Below are 22,221 nucleotides of genomic sequence, written 5' to 3' on the forward strand. Positions count from 1 at the left end.
CAAAGCAGACTGATTCAGGTTAAAGGTGGAGTCAGGGTGGCAGACAAAGGTCTAAAATCATGTAAGAGAACAAGCGTGGTCATACAAGAAAAGTTTTCTGGAAGAAATCTGGAGCTCCTCTCAAACTTCGCCACCTCTTATAGCTCTATATAGGCCATGACGCATGAACATGTGATGTTCTCTTATAAATCACACACCATGAGCAGGGAGACCGGTGTAAAATCGGTAGGAATGTGCATCAGGAAGGTGCAGGAGCAGTCTCGTGTTCTTACATCTCCTGCTCTCCATCTATCTCCATCTAAAACATTTCTGCTTTGTAAAAAGTTCTTTTTCATTCCACCTGAAATCACAAATTCTTAGAAAAGAACATTGAAACTAATTCTACTTAATCCTCCAACATAGGAAACAGTTAAAAGAAAACATCTGGATATTTTATATTATAAATAAAAGACTTGATGGAAAAAAAATCTGATGAAGGCAGTTTGTTTGGAGGGTTTACGTGCAATCTTAGCTTGATTTTCATATACAGCACATATTCCATCTCTGAGCCAGGCTGTCCGTCTGCCTGTGTGAATGACCGCTGCTTATCAGCTCTCTGTCTGCTTGTCTTGCTCTGCCTCTCTGGCCTGTGTTAATGTTGCTGTTTGACATTGCAAGCAGCAGGATTTTTTTCTCCCAGCAGCCTCAGTGGACACTGAGCTTTAGCCTAATTGGTTCCAGAGCAGACCCTGACAGAACTCTCCTCAGCGGCATGCAGCCATATTAATACCCCCCCTGCCACACACACACAACAAAAACAAGCACAGCAATCAGTGACTAACTCGCTAATTAACGCCCTTACAAAGCATCTCATTAGCATGTGTTGTAGAAAGAGGCAGAAAGGGAAATGAGCATTTTGGTTTAAGAAAAAAAATAAATAAATAAAAACAAAGAAATTACAAATAAGGCCGTGGAACACGTGTGTGTTTGGGTGTTGTATTCTACTCAGGGGCCAAGGGCCTTGGATGGCCCACAGTGCACTGGGCTACTTCTCAGGGGAGTCCATTACAGCTCTCTGAGGAGCATATTGGAAAAGAAGATAAGCATAATTTCAGAAGCAATCAGGAAAAATAAATCTCTGGCACACAGGCAACACTTTAGTTGTTAACCAGCAACTTAACCTGCTTGTAGTGTGAGAGGAATGGGAAATGGATAGGTTAGGGAATACAAGTGAATAGTATGTAGTTAAGTACAGACAAAGGCCAAGAGTAGCAGAGTAGAAAAAGGTTTTCATTGCAGAGCTCCAAGAGGAAAATGAAAGGAAAATAATAGGATGCAAAATGCACTGTAATCAATTTAACTGTATTTATTCATTTTCTCCATGAAATATACTATTCTCTGCCTCTGTCTTCCCTTTTCCTGCTCTTCTTTCGTCTTTCTCAGCACACATCTGCTGCTTAATATCCTGGTTTTACTGATTCTTCATCACAGCCTGTAAAAACAGGCTTTTTTGAACCCTACGAAGGCAGCCAGCATTCGGCTTATTGTAAAACACAATCATAAGGTAAATGTTTATCCCCTCTCCGCCACTTTCAACTCCCCTAATGTGCCTGCTGGAGGACTTTCACCTCACAGCTCCAATAGAGAAACAACACACTCTGCTCAGATTAAGATGCAGCTATAACTTCGTGAAAAAACTATTTTCATTTCATAATGAAAATTTAGTATTAAAGATAAAAAGAAATACTTCTGTGTAGTTAAAGATGAGTTTAAAAGGTAGAGGACAGACTCTTCTCTTCCTGGAATTAAGTGTTTTGTTCTGTTTGTACTGTACTAGCAGAACAGAGTATGATTGGCTGGGAAGGATGAGCCCTCTGACCCTGCTCTTCCTAGCTGTTCTGACCTGCCCATTATCCATCAGCGACCCCACTATTACACCCACTGTCAGTACACGGTGCTGCGCTGAACCGCACCGCCCTGCGCTGCAAGTGAGCCATCACTCTCACCTCTGAACGGCAACACGAGCCCACACAGAGCGAGAGTTAGAGAAAGAGAGTTCAGAGTAATAGTAAGCAGGTAGTTGAAGGTCAGAGGTCTCGTGCAATCGGGACAGCAGTTCTACTCCTGGCAGCCGGAGCGGAACTCTGGAAGGAACCTGGAAGTAGATATGGTGACCTTTTGTATAGAGGACCCCAAAATATACCCTCTTATCAGAATGACCTTAACACTGGAGCATGGGAAGGTAAGCAGAGTCCATCCATCATCTTAAAGATTAATCCTCCTCTCTATTCTTCTCCTGAATCTATTAATAATGTCACCAGAAGGGAGAATTTGCGGCAAAGATTTATTCTGATATTGTGACTTTTATTCATTAGCCTATAACCGGGGGATTCCTGAAAAGGAAATATGGACAGACCGTCGGAGAGGCTAATTTACTACACCAGGCCTATTAAAATTATACCAAACATTTTTCATTTAGGTGTTGAATTTGCAGAAAAATTTTTTTATTGGACATGCCAATTTCCCACAAAAAGAAAATGATCAATTAAATCTCACATTTCTGAGCATCTCCCATTTGTTTATTTACACTCATTTAACATCTTGGATGAAATTGTTGCAGGTGTGGCGCTTGAAAAATCAATTGCACTACAAAATCTGGTACTGGGATTAAAGTTTTTCCTCCCTCGTTCAAACAAAGCAGTAATTTTCACACTGTGGCGCAGCACTGACAGCCCCAGGGGCATACTTCAATTAGAGACTTTGGTGAGTTTAAACACTGCAGATCTACTCGCGCTCAAAGGCGTTTGTCTCCCTCCCTCTCGCTTTCTCTCCTCATATCTGCGCTGAGCACTCACTCTCCTCCATCTTCAAGTCCTGCTCTCTGTAATCAACCCAGTGCTAATGGCTTATTCTTTCTGCTCCAGCACCCACATTTCGCTTGTTTATTTTCCCACACTCGTAAATCTGGGGACATGTCACAAGCGCAGCGATATTAGAGCAATAATCTCAGGTAATTATCAGATGCCCTCTCACTTTTTCTCTCTCTGCCTCCTTCCATTTAACTCTTGCTTTACAGAGAGACAGGAGTTTCCTCCTTTTTCCTGTGAACTGTGAGGCAGTAAACAAACATTTTAACCTTACTGCAATTTAGGAAAAAATAAGTCTCTCTTGAATATCATCCTTTTAATTCATGTCACTTGCTTGTAAATGAACACATTTCAAGTCATAGAGAAATTATAGCAGAACTAGCAGGAGAGATCACATTTCACATTTCTCCAATTTTAGCTTTTCTTCATGGGCTCCCTGTTAAATTTGAAATGTAAATTTTTTCCACACATTTAAAGCTTTCCATGACCAAGCTTCACTGTATATGAAAGATCTTATAGTTCTACATTCCCAACAGAGCGCTTCGCTCTCAGACTGCAGGTTTACTTGTGGTTCTTGGAATCTCTAAGAGTAGAATGGGAGGCAGAGCCTTCAGCTATCAGGTCCCTCGGTTGTAGAACCAGCTCCCAGTTTGCGTATGGGAGGCAGACACCCTCTCTACCTTTAAGGTCAGGCTTAAAACCTTTCTTTTTGGTTTGTGTGGTTAGCCATCCTTTAGTTATGCATATAGGAATAGACTGCTGAGGGACATCCCAGGATGAACTGAGCACTTCCTTTCCTTTTCACCTTTCTGCTCTTTACTTTTCATGTATAAACTTATGACAGCACTGGCATCATTGACTTCTATTTCTTCTCTTTCAGCAGGTCACCGAGGCTAGAAGTTGCAGCACCTATTGGTCTCTCTTTCCCGTCTTCTCCACCCTAACTGGTCAAGGCAGATGGCGCCCTTCCCTGAGCCGGGATCTGCCGGAGATTTTCCTTCTTGTTAAAAGGGAGTTTTTCTTTTCCACTATTGCCTGCCACCCTCTGCATACTCAGGATGGGGATTGAATCGAAGTCAAGATTTGATGAAATCTGCTGGTTTTATTATGATTTATTATGAATTGGCTTGATGGCACTGAATTGAAGTGCCCTGACATGATGTTGTGAATGGGTGCTTTACAAATAAAGTTGATTTGCTTCATCTTCAAAAGGTCTTACAATCCAAACAGCACCTGGTGTTCTTCACCTGAATCATCTTGCTTCTTCCAGGATGGAGAGACATAAACACCTGAAACACTTAGTTCTTTGACCTCTGGGATTCAGCAGTTCCTTTTGAGCTTGAAATGGATACAATTATACAATATTTCTTATAAAATCTGAAATAAATTGGGGAAACCTGCGCGGCAGATGGTGCCAAAATGGCCATTTTTGGGGAAATTTGGACGCCACTGTAGTTCTGCTTCACTTCATTAGAGTTGCAGAGATAATGTTCTCATATTGTGCTATGATTTGATAGCGATTAAAACTGCAACAGAATTGTTCCAAAGAGATATTCCTTTACACATAATAGTGTTTTTTGGATGTTGTTTTGTTTGTGTTTTTTCTTTTGGGTTTTTTTTTGTGTGTTTTTTTGGCAAGCCTAAAACTTTTTTATTTGTGCTATGTGCCATCTTCATTGAGAGGTATATTCATTTTATTTCATTACACGTCCAATTTTCGAACAGAGCCCTAAAAAGAGTCAAAGATCATTTAGAAAGACAGAAGTTCGAAGCCCACTGCTTTCTGAATTCCCATGCCTCTCTGTATCTTTCAGTCCAAACTCAAAATAGTCTGACTTTTCTTTTATAAATGGCAGGTTTTTTTTTAAACAAGTTACACACGAATATATTTTTATATTAGAAGCAGAGGAATAAACAGCTGAAAGGAAAGTTGGTATTTTGGATATGACACCAAACCCAACTACTGATTCTGATGTGTTCACTGGCACAGAAATATGACCAAGAATAAAAAGTGCAGCATAAATGTGTGTTTTAAGTGATTAAAATGACAAGAAAAGTGCTACATACTGTAAAATGTAGTCTATTATGCCATGCTTAGGCTACACAGACTGAGTTCATCATCGCAGGATCAGCTCATTGTCGGTTCACGTTCATTTGTGGAAAATCGATAATTAGAGTTTGGACCTTTTAGGCTTCAGACAAATAAATAAAAAAATAAAATGTCACAAAGATTGCTAGACTTACCCACTCCTGCTGTATGAGGCTGACAGCCTTGCTGGCCCGGGACAGATTTCGACACACCAGGATCACATGGGCCCCGTGAAGAGCAAAAGACCTGGCTGTCTCAAAGCCTGAGACAGGCAGACATGCAGAGAGACAAAGGCAAGAAGAGCAGAAGAAAAAAAAAAGGAAGAGTGAAAGCGAGCAATGCTTCAAAGATTAGATTTTTTTTTCTGAAGATAACTTTGATTCTACGGGGTTGAATCTAATAAGGTGGTGGTGGAGGGGGCATGTGGGTGTAAGTTAAAATCCCCATCAATTTTCCATATAATTTCTTTCATTGAGGGAGCCAGTGGTCTAGCAGCAGAAGTTAATCATTTCTCTCTGAAATGATGAAACTGATTGAATCATTGTGGTTCAAGACTTCTTCGTCTCATCTTAGATAAAGTTTTGGGTCAGAGCGGCGGCTCTCTAGAACGTATCGATGCTCATACTCAATTACAGGAAGTGTGGTCACTTGCTAATTATAGTGATAATTACACGATGCTTGCATTCATTACAAAAACGTGGTTTATTATAAAAGTTGTCAAATGAGTAATCAAATGGGCATGCCATTCAAACTGAACCTTGCTGTGATATTTTAGTACATCAAAAGGGTCTGATAAGGGCATTTCTCCAATGATACGACGTCCGCAGATATGCACAGAATTTATCAGCCCAACACTACTTCATGGCTCCATCCAAATCATGTAGTCACGATAAAACTGACAAAAACTGAAGATAGAGGGAGAGAAGTTCATTTCTAAATTACAAGTCTAAATGGGTCATTTCATCCCGTAGGTTGAATTAATTTACGAGATTAACTTTTTTCCTTCACCATAATTTTTATTTCTTTTGACATTTACTGTCCTTTAAAGTGTCACGGGGACGTTCAGCAGCATAGAGCTGCATCATATTTTCCAGGCTGAACGCTGCAAATACAAACCCCAGCTGTGTACGGCCACACATGTACAATGTGAGGGTCCTGACTGACAAACAGACAGGCTCCATAACTGAATGTGGCAAAGAGCGTCTGAGAGCAATAAGCAGAGTGGATCTGAGGGTGGATTAATATGGACTGTAATTAGATTATATGTCTTAATCTGATTTTCATTAAGAGCAAAACTGGGAGGCCTAATTGTGAGGAGAGTGTTAAGGACTAATATCTATTAAAACTCAAAATTGAAGTAGGATTGGAGGCCCTTTCTGACAAGTGAAGCATGGAATGAAATTATATGACACCTTATTAGGTGTAATGGAGGGGACTGTGGCTAAGAGCGAAGATCATTCCACTTACAGGAAATGGAAATGAAAATAAAACAGGCAAAATTAACGGGAAAAGTAAGAATGTGCTTTGAATCTTCAGGAAAATATTTTAGGAAAACAAATCTTCTCAATGTACAAATGTCTATCTTTATTAAAGACTATCTCAATCTTAATATTAAAATAAGTTGACATCATTTTTTATGATGTCAAATTTAATTAAATTATTGCTGATTAACACCATCTAATGGAAATTAAATTCCTATTTCATGGATCAGGAATGGGATGAGTGTCATTTTGCATCACCGGCGACAGACTGGGTGTAAAGTTGTTACTTCCAATGTGATCTTCCAATATGAGCAGAATTAGATTTTTCAATCATCTGTTGAAAGAAATCATTAAGAAATGCAGGAATTATTTCTCAAATTTTATCTGATTACCCACAAAACTTTGCTACATCTTTATTATTATAAATATCCTTCACCTGTTAGAAGCTAAAAGGTTTTGTTACAAGCACTCCCCATTTGTAATGCACTGTAATTTAAGCTTTGACTATTCTTTTTAAGATAATTACTTAAAGTCAAGCATTACAAAGGAATAAAAAACTAAATACCATTATGACTTAAACATCACTGTCACATTAAAAGAATAAATATATGAATGAGAACTTACTGTTAATACCAAGACTCACACATCAGTTGTGTCTTTAAACTATACATGCATCATACAAAACTTCCTTTTGGAGACAGTTACAAGGTCAATAATACTTGAGTTTATATACACACATTAGCATATTCATGCATACAGTAAAACGGAGTTACACATTGGAACACAGCCACATATTTACATTATGCATACCCATATATGCATTTAGCACACACATGCAATTCATCTGTTAGTTATGCAAAAGAAGAGAAAATGTGTACAATAAAATTTCTTCTCTTTTTTGTTTGATGCAGGATTCAGACGAAGCTGTACAGTAGCCAAAGCAGCACAATCCCAAACAATATAACCACCACCATGTTTCACAGTTGCCGTGTATTCATTTACTTAAAAGGATTGTTTTGTGCCAAAAAAAAAAAACAAACAAACAAACAAAAACAGCTACAGCAAACTACACTGATCACACAAAAAGACCTGGGGCCACATGCATAAAAGCAAACTACAGGTGGCGTTTGCGGTGCAAAAAGGAAATGTGGCGCACTTCAACTTTCAGATTTATAAAAGCGTGCGCACACATGTCCTGCACCTGTTTCCGTTTATAAATCAGAATAAACTCTGAAGCAGGCACACATGAGGGAACGCCTTCCCACGCCCACATGGTGGCTATAAATGGTCAGGTGAACACCTATATTTAATATTCATCACATCATTTCTATGATGGCTCGGGAGGGAAAAACAGGGAAGAAGCGGAAATTTTCGGAGTGTGAGGTAGCGATCCTGATAGACTACGCTGAAAAACGAAAAAATGTTTATTTGGTGGGCACGGCGAGGGCATTACTGGTGTCAGAAAGGGAAAATAGTGGCAGTAGGTGGCAGATGCTGTCATCGCAGTGTCAGAAGGCAAGACCCACCAGAGGTGTGGATGTTGTGGGTGGATGTCTCAGACGGTAGGGCAACTGTCTGCCATGCGGGAGATCGAAGTTCGAATCCCACAAGGGTAACACCTTCCACTGGAAGCCTTAGGTAAGACCCTACAGCCCACAGTAAATCATTTTGGAGAAACATTCTTCCACCAAGTTTGGTTTTTAGACATCCCAAAAGTTGACTATATTTGGCGTACGCCAGTTTTTGTACCTACGCCAGCTTTATAAATGAGGCCCCTGGTCTCAGTCTGCAGACTCAGCTGTAGTTTTGTTCTGATGTTCTTTTTAGAAACACTTGTTTCTGCCAAACAGATAAAACTTAAATTATCTTGATTTTCCTGGAAATATCAGAATACCTGTACAGTTTAAATGAGGATACTTGGAAATGATGTGTCTTTTGGATGTTGCTAATGATAACAGATATATGAAAAAGCCTTAACCAGTTGTTTTTTTTTACCACATTTCTTTTGGATCAGTATCAGATATACCCATGCAAAAGTAGAAAAAAAGACTCCAATTTTGGGAAATATTAATCTTGGCAGGCACAAAGAGAACATGTAAATTCCAAAAATAAAGAAAAATACAAACCTTCCAGAGATTACTCAATATTAAAAGGAATAGCTTTTATTATTGTTCTAAAAATGTATTACTGAAATGCAAGAAAGGGATAGGAGAACACGATTTAAAGGCAAGCACAGATATCCATATGTTTGTGGGAGGAGATACAGATTATTTGGTACATATTAAAAACTAATTGAGCATTGGATGTTTAAATTTTCAAAAAGCAAACTTGCTAATGACTTTTTACAGAAGAAAATTAAAGATTTGACTCATCAAATTGAGACTTTAATGAGAAAAGTCAACGATTTGTCTGGTATTGTGAGTATAGAATCTTCTAAACATTTACAGCAATTTTTTCCTAGCATGGCATCAGTCAAAAGCATTTCCTCAGCCTGTATAAATTGGACAAGAGTAGTGGCTTCTGGTAAACAACACCACCTCACAGTCACTTGTTGTGTGTACAAACCATGAAAGTGAAATTAATCGGCACCAGTGTTTTCCATAATGGAGAACAAATTAGAATATGGCAGCAACAACAGCAGCGGCACTGAAGCCATGTATTTGCAATGACAAATAACAAGGGCTTGACATTAATTGTGAAATAACGAGAGTGGCGTTGCTGTAACAGAGACTCCCTGCCCCCTCACCCATGTTACCGGTGGAGAGGGCCGCAACGAAATTAGTTCTTGGTCAGGTGTACAACTAAAGGAGCCTGTTCCAGCATCGTGTGCTGATGGTGGTACATGACAAGAGGTCAGACAGGGTTTCTTTTGCTCTGGTGGATCGACAGACGCCATAAGCTGTTTTACAACATGCGGCAGGCCTGCTGGGCTGCAGTACTCATCCAGGTTCTTTCCCTTTTTTTTCTGTTTTTTGTCTAATCAGACAGCAACACAGAAAACACAGATACAAGAAGAGGGGTGATCAGATCAAGACACTTTAAACACAGATGAAGAGGGCAATCCTTTGATTGCATGCTTGTACAGTCTGAGGATTCACAGAGTAACAGAAATATAGCAAACGGGTTTGCTGTTGTTGAAACTGTGTTTTACTGTAATGTATAAAAAGCATGAAAAATGTGTAAAATGTCCATTAAGCAGTGAATGCTCTTCATGGTACATTAGGATCCTGGCCCTACTGATATCCCACAATAATGAGTGTGATTTAGTGATTTCACGCTTTGTTTGTCCTCCCTGGCCCGCCACCCCTCTCCGGATCCCCCGCCCCCCCCCCTCGTACACAGGTGTATTGGCTCAATGTAATGAGATCATTACCAGCGTCGTCGGTAAACGTGTTTATTTGGCAAACGGAGCTGCTTGCTCCTTCTCTCTCTTGATCTGCATCCAAAGAGGCATTTAACTAAAATAAGCTCTGCAGTAGAATTGGGCAAACAGAAGTCAATTCAGATCATTACAAGGCCTGTGGGCAAACATGTTGAGTTCCCACAATCCCCTTTTCACAAGAGATGCATTTGCGCTTGAAAGAACACAGTAGCAACACAACTTATGAATGGATACCACACCATCGTAGAGAATTAGAAGGCACTTTGAATTTTAACGCATTACATGAAAATATGTTGTTCAAACAATTTCTTAGGTAATGAATAAATATGATAAATAAAGGACTAGTAACTGTACTTTTTAATTCTAAGTATACATTCTTTTTCCCATTCTTAGTTTGAGTTATTTATGAAATCTAGTTGACCTTTTAGTTAAATTCTTCATAAATTAGATTTATTAACAGTTCACAAATTGCAACAAGCTCCATGTGACTAAGTTTTGTAGCTACACTGTACTACATTTAATCAGTTTGCTCCATGAAATTTATCTCATCCTCTCTTAACTCTAAATATGTGTCAAAATTGACTCCCTATATACTACTGTACATCATGCACAAAACCTACTTACAGAGATTTGATCTCAATTAATTTGTACAACAGGCTGCACTAGGGCCTTTCTGTGTGCCGCTGGCATGTTGCATGCACAAATTCCCTCCTGGTATCTCCTCCCACACTCTGAGAACATGCATGTTATTTTAAGTGATTATTCTAAACTGACCCTCATTATTAAGAAAAAGGTACTTGCTGGACTTAAATGTTGTTATTCTAAGGGTAATAGTATCAGGATAGAAAATACAAGGGAAAGAGAGAGTTTTCTTGTCTCTATAAACTGTTTTTTTGTGATGAGCGCACCTGTTCCTGCCGCTGCTGTGTAATTCTTGGCCCAATAAGTGAGGAACGGCACAACTCTCCTGACTCTTTCCAACTTTTAAGATCCCCTCTAATTCCCCTCCATTAGTGCAAGAGGAGGGAGATGTCACCCCAAAAGTGGAATGTATGGTTAGTAATTACAGTCCAAGGTTGAGCTGTTCCAGGCGAGAGCACTGGAGTGGTTCTATTACCCCTCCCTGCCCCCCTTCTGCCTCCTTCCTACCCCCCTCCTGTGCCGTTTCACCATCCATGCACTTCTATCTGGGGACCCACTCTCCCACCCACTTCTTTCTCTGACCCTCTTTGTCAAACTCCCCCTGCAATCTCTCATCATGGCCTCACACCACACTGGACACTGCTGGTCCTCCAGCAACCAGCTTCACACAGAGAGAAAAGGAGAGGGCAGTAAACTTGATAAACACATACCTCACTTAATCACATACGTGTACAAGGATAAACAAAAACCCCCGAGGTCTTCTCACGCACACAGATCTGCTGAGCATTAGGGCTATTTTCATCACTGTCATCAAAAATCCCCCAACCCCTCCCCCATCATGTAACTTTCATCCCCTCATCATCTGCAGACTGTAAACTCGATGGGTCTATAAACTACTTGACTACACACAATAACTCCATACCCCTTCGTTTTATTTTACCTACAACCTTTAACTACATATATGTATTCCATCCTCTCTCTAACCACTTCAGTTCTATTATATTAGAGCTGTAATCATTATTGAACCCCTCTAGCCTCCAGCATAATACTCTTTGCATGTTACACCAGTTTGAGTCTGCATAGCAAATTTCATCCAAGGTTAATAAAGTTGAATAATTTGACTAACCAACCATAACTGGTTCTCATTACGTAGCCAATAAACACATTCATCAGTGAGGACATGAAAAATAAATAAAGAAAGAAAACTCTCCTTCGATTTCCTCAGTGGTTCAGCTCCCAAGCTGACACAGAGGAGACAGAGCGGGACATAGGCCAGCCGCTCCCCCAGTGGGCGCCCACACATTAAAAAAACCTACTGTGACCCTCTGATCATAAACAGAGATGCACTCTGGATGTCACCTAAACCACACGCAGCCACTCACAGATGCTCAGTGACTCACACACTGAGGCACAGACACCACATGCCATCCTCACCAGGAACATCTTTTTATCCATCTAATTCCTCCCGGTATGAATAATGCATTTCCCTCCTTACTGAGGCTTGGGTTTAACGCATCGCTGCGCGGGTCTTTAAGGGGGTCCTTATTCATAAACAGTAGTGCAGTAAATACCAGAGCTTTGCAGCCAATTTAATAGCAGTTATGCTTAACAAATCTGCCTCAATCTAATGATCAGCCACAAAGCTAGGCTACGGGTTTAATCTGCACACAGAGGCTCCCACAGCTCTGCGACTCACTGAATTTGCTTTGGGATCTCTCCATCCAGAGAGAGGAGAGCACCAGCCTGACACTTAATCCACACAACACAACACTGGGATCAACACAAATATAGAACAATGTTAGTCTTTCATGAATAAAAATAGCATTGGAAGTCCTAAAACACAGCAGGGACAATGTATAAAGATACAAAAACATCATGATGCGCTCTTTTCCAAATCCTTGTATTCCCCGTCTCCTCCGCCTGAGTCTTTTCCGTCTCTTATTCCAACGTTGACCATGCACTTTAACAACAATACCAGTCGGATTTCAGTGCATGCATTAAGACCGAGTAGGGCTTTGCAACAGTGGGCATTTCTCCACCAATGAAGCTCTTTACACATAAGTTAAGATCAAATTTGAAACCTGTCGAAACCCCTAAAAAAAAAAAAAAAGAACGAAAGAGCAAACAATGCAAAAGTTGAATAACATGAAAACATTCATTTTTAAGGTGTTTTGCATTAAAAGTAAAACACCTGAAGAGACATTTTCTTTCTTTAAAGCATTCAACGTGCTGAATTTGTATTACAAATAATAATGAAAACAATACTCAAAGCACAGTCGGGCCTGCCTGAATATTTTATCTGGGTGAGACAAAGGGTCAATATGTTATTTCTGACCACTATTAAACATATGTTATGTTGACAACATGGTACCAGGGAGACTGATGATGCTCCCCAGGTAGCAAGACACATAAATGTACACAGATTTCCCAAAAGAGCTGCCACAGGACAAATTTCACTTCATGCGCTAAAACAAAAATACAAATACTGTTTTCCTTTCATGGAAATCCAAATCTAGTGCGTTGGAGGAAGAAAAAAAAGAAAAACTATGTTGATTATTTATTTGATATTTAAAAAAGAAGTATTTTTTTTCTTTAAACCGGGGGGGGGGGGAGCTATCCTGATAATGGTCCTTTAAGGATAACTGTTCCATGCACCTCCAGCCAGTAAATAACCTGAGAGTTAGTTGATAGCAGGGAATTAGAGCAAGAGCAGGAGTGTGTAATGGGGATGGATAGGAGGCACAGGCCTGGGTCACAGCCGCTTAGGAATCAATGCAGAGGTACAGGTGTACCACCACAGGTCTATAAGAATAAGAAAACCTTTACAAAGAAATAGGAGAGGAAAAAAAAGACAACAACTGGAAAGGCAACAGAGTAAAATCATTCATTTCTATTGTCACAATTAAAAAGTAGTACTGCTTTTACCTTGTAAAAGAAACCAGAGAAAAGAAGACTAACGTCACAGACTGAGTGCAGTGATCACGCTCGCTAGACAAACTACATTACTGTCTTGCCTCCTAGCACTAGTGCAATGAAGCTTCAAGGCTGCTCATCAAACCAAAGACTATGATATTTCATGCATACATAAATTCATGTATGTGGTTTTCATGTTCATGTGCATTAAGAATGAAATTAAAGAGCTTAAATGTAAATTTTCTAATTAAATAATATCCCACCATTACTAATAAAAATGTCACATTTCCTGTGGAAGAAATAAGCACAGTAGAAAATGGAAATAGCCTTGACACTTGGATTAAAACACTATTGATGCCATTAAAATGCTAAGTGGGTCCAGCCAATTGGCATAACCACATTTCACTTTGGGAATGTCAAAGGAGTACACGAGAAGTAGCAATTACTATTAGAATACTGTTAATTATGGCTGCTGCATATTTAATATGCGGCAGAGTAAAACAAAGGTTATGTTAATATGGGTTTATTAAGTATTCACACACTATAAAAATGTCTATGTGTTGTAGCAACTTGAGACAGACTTAAGAAAAGCTGTTTTTTTTTTCCAGATAAATACATTTCTATTTGCTAAAAACATCACAGCAGATGTTACATGTGGATTATGATTGTCATTATATAGTTTTTAATAAAGGCAAACTTAAGCTGATGTTAAGAATTTAACCTAACATTTAAAAGCTAAAAAAGCATCCATCATGGACCTCCTCTGCCCTCTTGTGGTGAAACTGTGCACATTCATCTCCATTCTCCCATTATGATTATTGCTCACCATCAGTTTAATAAAAAAGGATCAATAGTCTCATTTTTACCAGAATTCCAGTAATTTTCTTGGCTCCTCACAGAGTATCTTAGATTGTTGAGAATGTGCTTTAGTCTTTTTTTATCCTTAAACATCCTCAAATAATTGATAGTTTTCTTGTGAGTGACAGAACAGTTTCTATTTATAAGTAAAGCAGAACAGTTTTAATTATATTGTTTCCATAGTTGGGATCACAACTGTGGTTTAAATGTTATGTATTTTTTTTCTATTATTTTACACTAATATAAAAAGAAGTGGTTGTAGTTCACCCAGTGTAAATGAAGCCCCTGAGGAAGTTACATCTCCACACCTGATCTGCATCCTTCTTTGAATCCGCTTAATACACCTTTAAACTCTTAAAGCAAGCTCTCCATCTCCAGTCAAATTCTAAGTTTCACTCATCTGGAAAAATTCTAGTAGGCTATCATATTTGGGTATTTGACTCATGGTGTACTTTCAGATTTAATTCAGTTATTGATCTGCTTCTTTATTACTTTTGTTTATACCCCAAACGTCTGGAATTGTAATTATTTTATCACTGGTGCAGAATTAACTGTTAGCCAACTTTTTTAAGCTGATCAAATAATACAGCTGCAAGAAAAACTGTTCAAGGTTCAAACCAGTGGTGTTCCACACATAGTGCATATTACAACATATTTAAGTAATAATACCATCAGAAAAGCTAACGCACCTCTGTTTCTTTGGCTTTAAAGGTTTTACAGCAGTCAAGAAATGTTAGTGACGGATTTACACTACCATTCAAAAGTTTGGGGTCACTTCCCTATTGAATCCCATGGCAAAGTGATCCCAAACTTTTGAACGGTAGTGTATAACAAATAAATAAATGGAAAAAAATTCATGAAAATGCTTCTGCTGGGTTTGCATGAACTGCCAAATATATGGTGATTGTTTTACTTCACTGAAAAACATTTAAAACATGATAAACATTTTCCCAAACCTGGGAAGCAAATAACATTTTAAAGAATAGGATCTTGATTTTTGGTAGCATCTGAATGAAAACTTCCTGAATGAATGATTTAAAAAGTTTAAGGTGATGTTTTTTTCTGAATTTGACTAAATAGCCATTTGTGCATTTTCCAGGGACCATCCACAAAAACTGCCAATCTCAAAAGAGAAAAAGATGCATTGTACCAGATTTAGCCAGCAGCTAATCTCCATCTGTGGTCCAGGGCAGGTAAACAAGACAACATGGTTAAGCATCACCCTATAACAAAAAAATTTTTATTGTTGTTTTCTTTAGTACAGTATGTGATGCATAGACAAGATATTGTAATAAGCCCTGCCAGCCTCAATTAATCATTATTAAACAATATAAATCAACCCAGCATATGAGAAGACTAAACTTTGTGAAAATCAGAGCTACAAATTAAAAAAATAAACTTATATAGATCCTATAGAATTAGAGCAAAATTCACTTTCATGTGTATATTTGTCTTTTAATGATATATGTTTTTAATTTTCATCTGCAAAAGGTGATAAGTAAATAAACACAAATTCAAGTGGATTAAAACATTATTAAAAGTCTCTTACAATATCAATAATTAACTTTGACATAAATATAAATTGGTTTGTAAACTCTGTAGAGTTGAACTCATAAAATTAATATCAGCTAAGTTATTATATCAAAGGTTTTCAAAGCCTGAGATGGTGAACCTCCCCTCACATAAAATTTAAAAAAATAACCCAAAAATAACTCATTTTCACGTAGTTTGGCCTGATCCAAGGAGGTCTATGGAATCAAGATAAGGTTGTTTTATTATCATAACTCCAAGAAAGTAAGCCAATTACCATATCTGTGGTTATTTGTAGTATGTCCTAAAGGTATGTAGTATGATCTGACTCTAAATAACAATCCAATCCTCTCAAAACTGCTGTATCTGAGCTCTTCAACAGTCTTCTGAAAACATCCACAAAAAGCATCCGCTCAAACAGTGTGGACTTCCAGGGGAAAGCCCACTTCACACACATGATCCTGAAGTTAATAAGAAAAACAATGTCATTTAAAAGCATGAAAGAATTATGAATCAAAACAATTCAAGACAATTTTAAGAGTCTTAACTTAGATTTATAACACCATTTTAACTAATGTTCAGGGTTCTGAGTGAAAAGGAGTCATTTGGACATCATTAAGTTTAACGTTTCTTATGCTTTGGCTACACAAACACTTGTGGAGAAAGGTGTAAAACTAAAAATACAGCAGACAGTGATTAGCTGAGACATGCCACATGCTGACTGTGTGAACGTTTAGAGTATTCCCACCTTCTCCAAACAGCACAAGGACTCATCAGATTTAAAAATGCTCTGCTACTCTTTATAATCCCACAGCTTTTAATAACAACATTTTATCCAATAAATGAAGGAATATTTTTTCTCCTTCTGTTTCAATGCCTTACACAGAAAATAATGTTGCTGCTGTCAAAACTTAATCTTCTTCTTCCAATGAGTTACCCAACTCTTTAACCAAAGAGGTAACAAACCACATTTATAATCTATGTGGTCCGCCACAAACAAACCACAATCCCAACACAAAACAACAAGCGAGAATTTCTGCAATGGAAATTCTGACAACTGACTGAAAATTTAAGTTATTAGAGAGCCCTCTGGGTTTTCACCCAGCTATTCAAACTCAGCCACACCACAAAGCAAAGCAGAGCCAAACACCATCCAGACTGTCTTTACTCTTCATTCCACGATGATGGAACAAGCTAACAAATCAGAGCAGGAGCATCCATCCTTTGGATGACTTTTCAGGAAACACATTCTTTCTACAATCTCCTAACACCCTCACTTTTCTATACTGGTTATATTCCTATGATTTTAAAATACATTTGAAATGTAATGCTTTCCCCAGGGTGGCTTACTGTACTGAAGCTTGAACATCATTCCTGACTTGTACATTGTCCCAGATAGAAACCTTCTGTAAAATAAGTTGGTTTTTTTAACTACTTTTTTTTGTCTTAATAAATATTACTTAAAATCTGTATTATCATTATTATTATTTCATTGTTAAGTAAAACTATTAAAAATATATCAAATGAATGAGGTTGCCAAATCTTTATATGATTTTATTTTCTTTGTGGAATAAAGACTGAAAGATAAAAACAGAGATGGACATTAAGGTCAGGAGCTTCTTTGTTCAGAGTAGGTCCCCACGCTACTATAAATCTATGTATGACTGTCCTGCCTTGCAGCATCACACAGCATATACACACACAGCAATTACAGTGCTGTGATTTTCCATGGGACAAAGAATTTGAATATAAAGACAATTAACAATTTTATGTTTATTTGATTTTCCCCGAGCTGTCATTATCTAGCTCAAACAAAGCAGCAAGTCTGAACAAATGGCCAGTACTTTTGCTAATTTAAACTAAAACTAAAAGGAAATACATTTGTTTCCAGACCATTATATAGTGAGCCATGCATTTGCTGGGTACAAATGGACACCATTCATTACAGTTAACAATGACATCCAATTCAGCCTTGCTAATGAACTTCAATACAGTCATGTTCGGTATTAAGGAGTGATTTGTTGAGTCCAAGTGTATCATTTTGGAGGCTAATGTTGATGAATGCCTGGTTGTGGAAGGATGGGGACATGCAGGGAGTATGGGCATTCTTGTGAGGTTTTCCTCTACTACAGAGCACCATCACCACCTAGTGGTATCATCATGGAAACACATTTTTATGAGCACTGACAGTTGCAAATACAGTGTAAACAGAGCATGGTTAAAGTAAGAAAACACATAAAGAGTCCGTGATACTCACCAATGCCAGAGTTTCCTCCAGTAATAAGAATAACCTTGTCAGAAAAGTTGCGACCCTGCAAAATCTCCAAGGCAGCAGTGTTTCCATCGTAGCGCTTCGGCTTCACCACCACATCCTCCACCGTGAATGCTTGTCGCGGGTCAAAATATGTGGTTCGCTTGTTAATGTGACTGAAAGCAACAAAGTGAACAAGTATTATAGTAGCAATATTATCCGAGGAGTTGACAGTCTAGCATTTCCGATTAAAGGAAAATAAAATCAGACACAGTTCAATCATCAATGAACTTACTCAACATAAACTGTCTGTCCTTTTTCATCCATCTCCTGCTCCCAACCATAAGGAAGAGCTGTAAAAAAATTATACATACATACATATACACACATATATATATATATATATATATATATATATATATCACAAAGTTACTGAATACAAGATGACAGGATGTGAGGGTATTACTGTAGCACAAATAGTGAGCAAACAAAGTTATTTTAGTACTTCGCATGTCCTAAGAAAAAAACCAGCTGATTATTCTCCATTGTGTGCTTAACTTTAAGGTCTACAATGATCATTCAAAACAAACCTCCAGCACAACGTTTTTTCTTTCCTGTCTTGGGATGATCCCACTGTGTCTTCATCTCTTCGTGGCTGTTGATGCAAAACGACAAAGAAGATTGAAGCGTATTTGCCTTTTTAATTATTTAATTCATTCAATGATGCATTCAAATTTTTTAAAAAAGACTTGTATACATTTGATTATCAAAATTTCTTCTTAAAATTTCTCTCTAACTATGAATACCTACAAAGGAAAATATTATGTACTAATGGCTAGAGGTCAAAGATGACACATACGTAGAATCTTTCAAGGAAGATTGTTTTCTTATTAATTCCTTTTAGAATCTTAGAATATGATCAAAAGTAGGGCTGGGCAATATATCGAGATTTTCAAATATATCGAGAGTTTATCAGATGCAATATAGAAGGAAGGAATATTGTTTATATTGAGATAGGACAAGACTTGAAGAGTCAAAGTAGTCATAAAGGTTGTTAGTATGCATCAATATTCATGTCTTAATGATGTTAGTGAACAAGCTACAGCATTACCAGAATAATAAATCTCAAACCTTTCATGATACCTAAATTTTTGCATATTTCCCATCAACTTTAGATTTTACAAGATAATCCAATTCACATGAAATGTTGATAAGGCTGTTCACTTTTTTACTTTAAGACCTTTTAGACATCAGTTTATCTTTTCAATCAATTAACTATTCACACAAAAAAAGACCATAAATAAATACATTATAAATGGGCATTCCATGCTATTGTCTACTGCTGTGCATGCACACATTCACAAATAAGGAATAGATGGCATGCACATGTAAGATGTTACGACCCGACTTAAGGGGGTAGGGACGGGCGTAACAAAAAACACGGAGAGGACAGATGGTATTTCAAAATAAAAGCACATTTATTTACAATTCCCGTGGTAAGTGATGGACAACCTGTAAAACAAAAGATGAGCTGGGGTTAGCGGACCTGCAGAAAGAAACAAACCAAAACCTACACCAAACACTCACCGAGTGCACACACAGACACAACCGCAACTCGGTGAGGAAACTAAAACCAAACAAAAGCAACAGGCCCATAAACTAAAGTGACCGTCGTCACAACACAATAAAACGCTAACCTAGCCCAGCTCTAACACAAACACAAAGTAACTTAACTCAACTAAACACTTAAGCACCCATTGTGGAAAAGGGGGTGGTCGCGACACACACACACACCCGGTGCACAACATGAGGGGGAGAGAGACCGAGGCCATTCTGGCATCTCCCCCCCCCAGACCTGCCTAGGCTGCAGCCTTTTCAGCCTCAGCTTTCCTTCGGGCTGCAGCCTGACTGGTCCAGAGGGATGCCAGTCAAAACGGGGCGGGGGCAGAGTCGCTGGCCTTAGCCACTCCGGGCAGCGCTCGGCAGTCCCCAATTAGCGTATAAACGGCCACAGCTGCCTGCAACAAGCAGGGGCCGTAACATAAGACCATAACATTTAGGATGATGATATACTGTCTTACTTAGAGTATTAACATAGGGTATTGCATTGCATACAGGGTGGTAGTGGTTCCCTAGAAAAAGGCTAAGAAACGGCTTGAAAAGGAAAACCTTGAGCTATTAACAACCTCCCCAGTACCAATTTAATGGTAACTGATTGCATTTACAGAAAGCAAACCCATTCTCAAAAATTCCCTCCCAGAATCCACGGGTCCCAAAGAATCTATTGCTAAAATCTCAGCATCACAAACTTCAGGACACCCTCAGATGTGCTTTGTCCTAAACCTGACTAGCAAGAGCTCTTTTAGGCACCATAATTTCCACTCTATATTAAGGTGATCATAATGTTATGGCTAATAACTGTAAGCCTAGCACTATGTTGGTTCTGTTGTATCTATAATAACCACATTTTGGATTTTCTGTTTTGAGCACAGAAGGTTTTCTTCTCTCTGTGTTGCTGCTAAGCACCCTGTGCAGTGTCACGTCACTGAGGATGATCTGGGTGGTCTGTTTAAAAAATAAATAAATAAATTGTTATAAAATCAAGCCTCTAATTTCACATTTTTAGAAGTGCAGCCCTTAAACAACGAAACCAAAACATGACTTCAGTAACAGCCTTAATGAGGCACTTTAAGCTAATGTCTTTTATATACATCTTTTGGTGTTTACCAGAATACTACAACACGAGCCCTGTGGACTTCTTGATGCTGATTTATAATGTATAATTTACATACATACATAAGTCAGAGTTCCTGTAAAACCAGTGCTGGTAACAAACTGTGTTAGCCACGTACTGACGGCAATTAACACAACAAAAGACAAACTCGTGTAAAGACACGCTGGTTGATAGTTAACGTTAGTCGTGAGGTTTCACTTACTTTGCATAGTAGACCCAACCATCTTTCGTAGATCTCTCTTCCCACCCAGGTGGTAACTCATCTTCACTATCTGTATCGTCCATGCCAGCGTACTTAAGAGCTGCCATAGATCGTTATTAATGGTTAATATATGGATAAAATGCTGATGCTCTGATAAATGAATGCAGCTGTCAAACCGCGTTCCACTGCACTTCCGCAACAACACAGTGACGACAGCCGAACTGCTATATGGGTAATTGAGGAGGAAAACAGGCGCTCATATATGGAGGCGAGTGGGGAGAGGGATGAGATCTGATTGGTTGTTCCGTTGTCAGGCAATGGATGACGCAGTAGCGATACGGATTTGTTGTTGTTGTGTATGTTTGTTTGTTTGTTTGTTTGTTTGTTTGTTTGTTTGTTTGTTTTTTCATTGTTTTGTTTGTTTGTTTTGCTTGTTTTTTCTTTAATGAAACATTTCTATAACACTAATAGGTATGGAAGCCAATTCCCACCACTTGTAAATTAAAATATGAGCAAACCCAAATTTCCCTGAGGACTCTCCAAAGGGATTAATAAAGTATTTATATATATATATATATATATACATATATATATTAACTCATAATTATTAGATAAAAAGTCATTGTTATGAGATTTTTAAAAAAGTCATTATGATATTCAAAGTCATTATTATGAGCAAGCAAGTAATTTTATGAGATGGAAAGTCATTACTATGACATAAAATCATAATTAATTTTTATTTACATTTTATCTCATAGACAATTATGACTTTATCTCATTATCTCATGGCTGTGCTGTAATGACTTTCCCAAACCAGTGAGTTTGTCAACTTCTTGTGTGTCCTGCCCTGCATAATTGTTCCACATCTACTCATTAGCTTTTATCTATGCAAAAACAACAGCATTCGCCTGTTTCTGCTACTCTACCTGACTCTTAACCACAACCTTCACCTGTTGCATGTTTCATGTTTATTTGGATAGTTTTCATTGAACATGATTATCAAAAAGGAGTGATGAATATCATTTCAAGCAGTGCATCCAGACTTGTGATATATGCAGTACACAGGGCTTTTAAAGAACTTAATATCCTTGCGCTAATTAATTTTTACCAAGAAAACTGGAAACAATAGAACATAAAGTTGTAGCTGTGTCAGTAGCAGATCATGCTTCAAAAATGGATGCAGATGACACTTCGTCTTCAGTACATCTTCCATCTAGCAGTACAGATGACCTGTACAGTCTGGAAAACTTCAATGTGGGCATTTAAGATTTGAGTAATCACTACCCAGCAAAA

The 22,221-nt window shown here is 38.2% G+C and overlaps 1 protein-coding gene across 2 annotated transcripts in view; it reads right to left on the reverse strand.

Moving 5' to 3' along the window:
- The window catches only part of wwox (WW domain containing oxidoreductase), a 150,191-nt gene extending 129,057 nt beyond the window's left edge, over positions 1–21,134 (reverse strand). For both annotated transcript variants that reach the window (XM_041997411.1, XM_041997413.1), the window contains exons 1-5: positions 20,929–21,134; positions 18,583–18,647; positions 18,288–18,345; positions 17,999–18,168; positions 5,091–5,197 (exon numbers count right to left, since the gene is read on the reverse strand). In XM_041997411.1, the coding sequence (XP_041853345.1) occupies positions 5,091–5,197; positions 17,999–18,168; positions 18,288–18,345; positions 18,583–18,647; positions 20,929–21,035 (507 nt within the window). In that variant the 5' untranslated portion in view covers positions 21,036–21,134. The remainder of the gene's footprint in view (positions 1–5,090; positions 5,198–17,998; positions 18,169–18,287; positions 18,346–18,582; positions 18,648–20,928) is intronic.
- Between the last annotated feature and the right edge of the window lie 1,087 nt (positions 21,135–22,221).

This window comes from Melanotaenia boesemani, chromosome 10 (assembly GCF_017639745.1).
Source record: "Melanotaenia boesemani isolate fMelBoe1 chromosome 10, fMelBoe1.pri, whole genome shotgun sequence".
NCBI lineage: Eukaryota > Metazoa > Chordata > Actinopteri > Atheriniformes > Melanotaeniidae > Melanotaenia > Melanotaenia boesemani.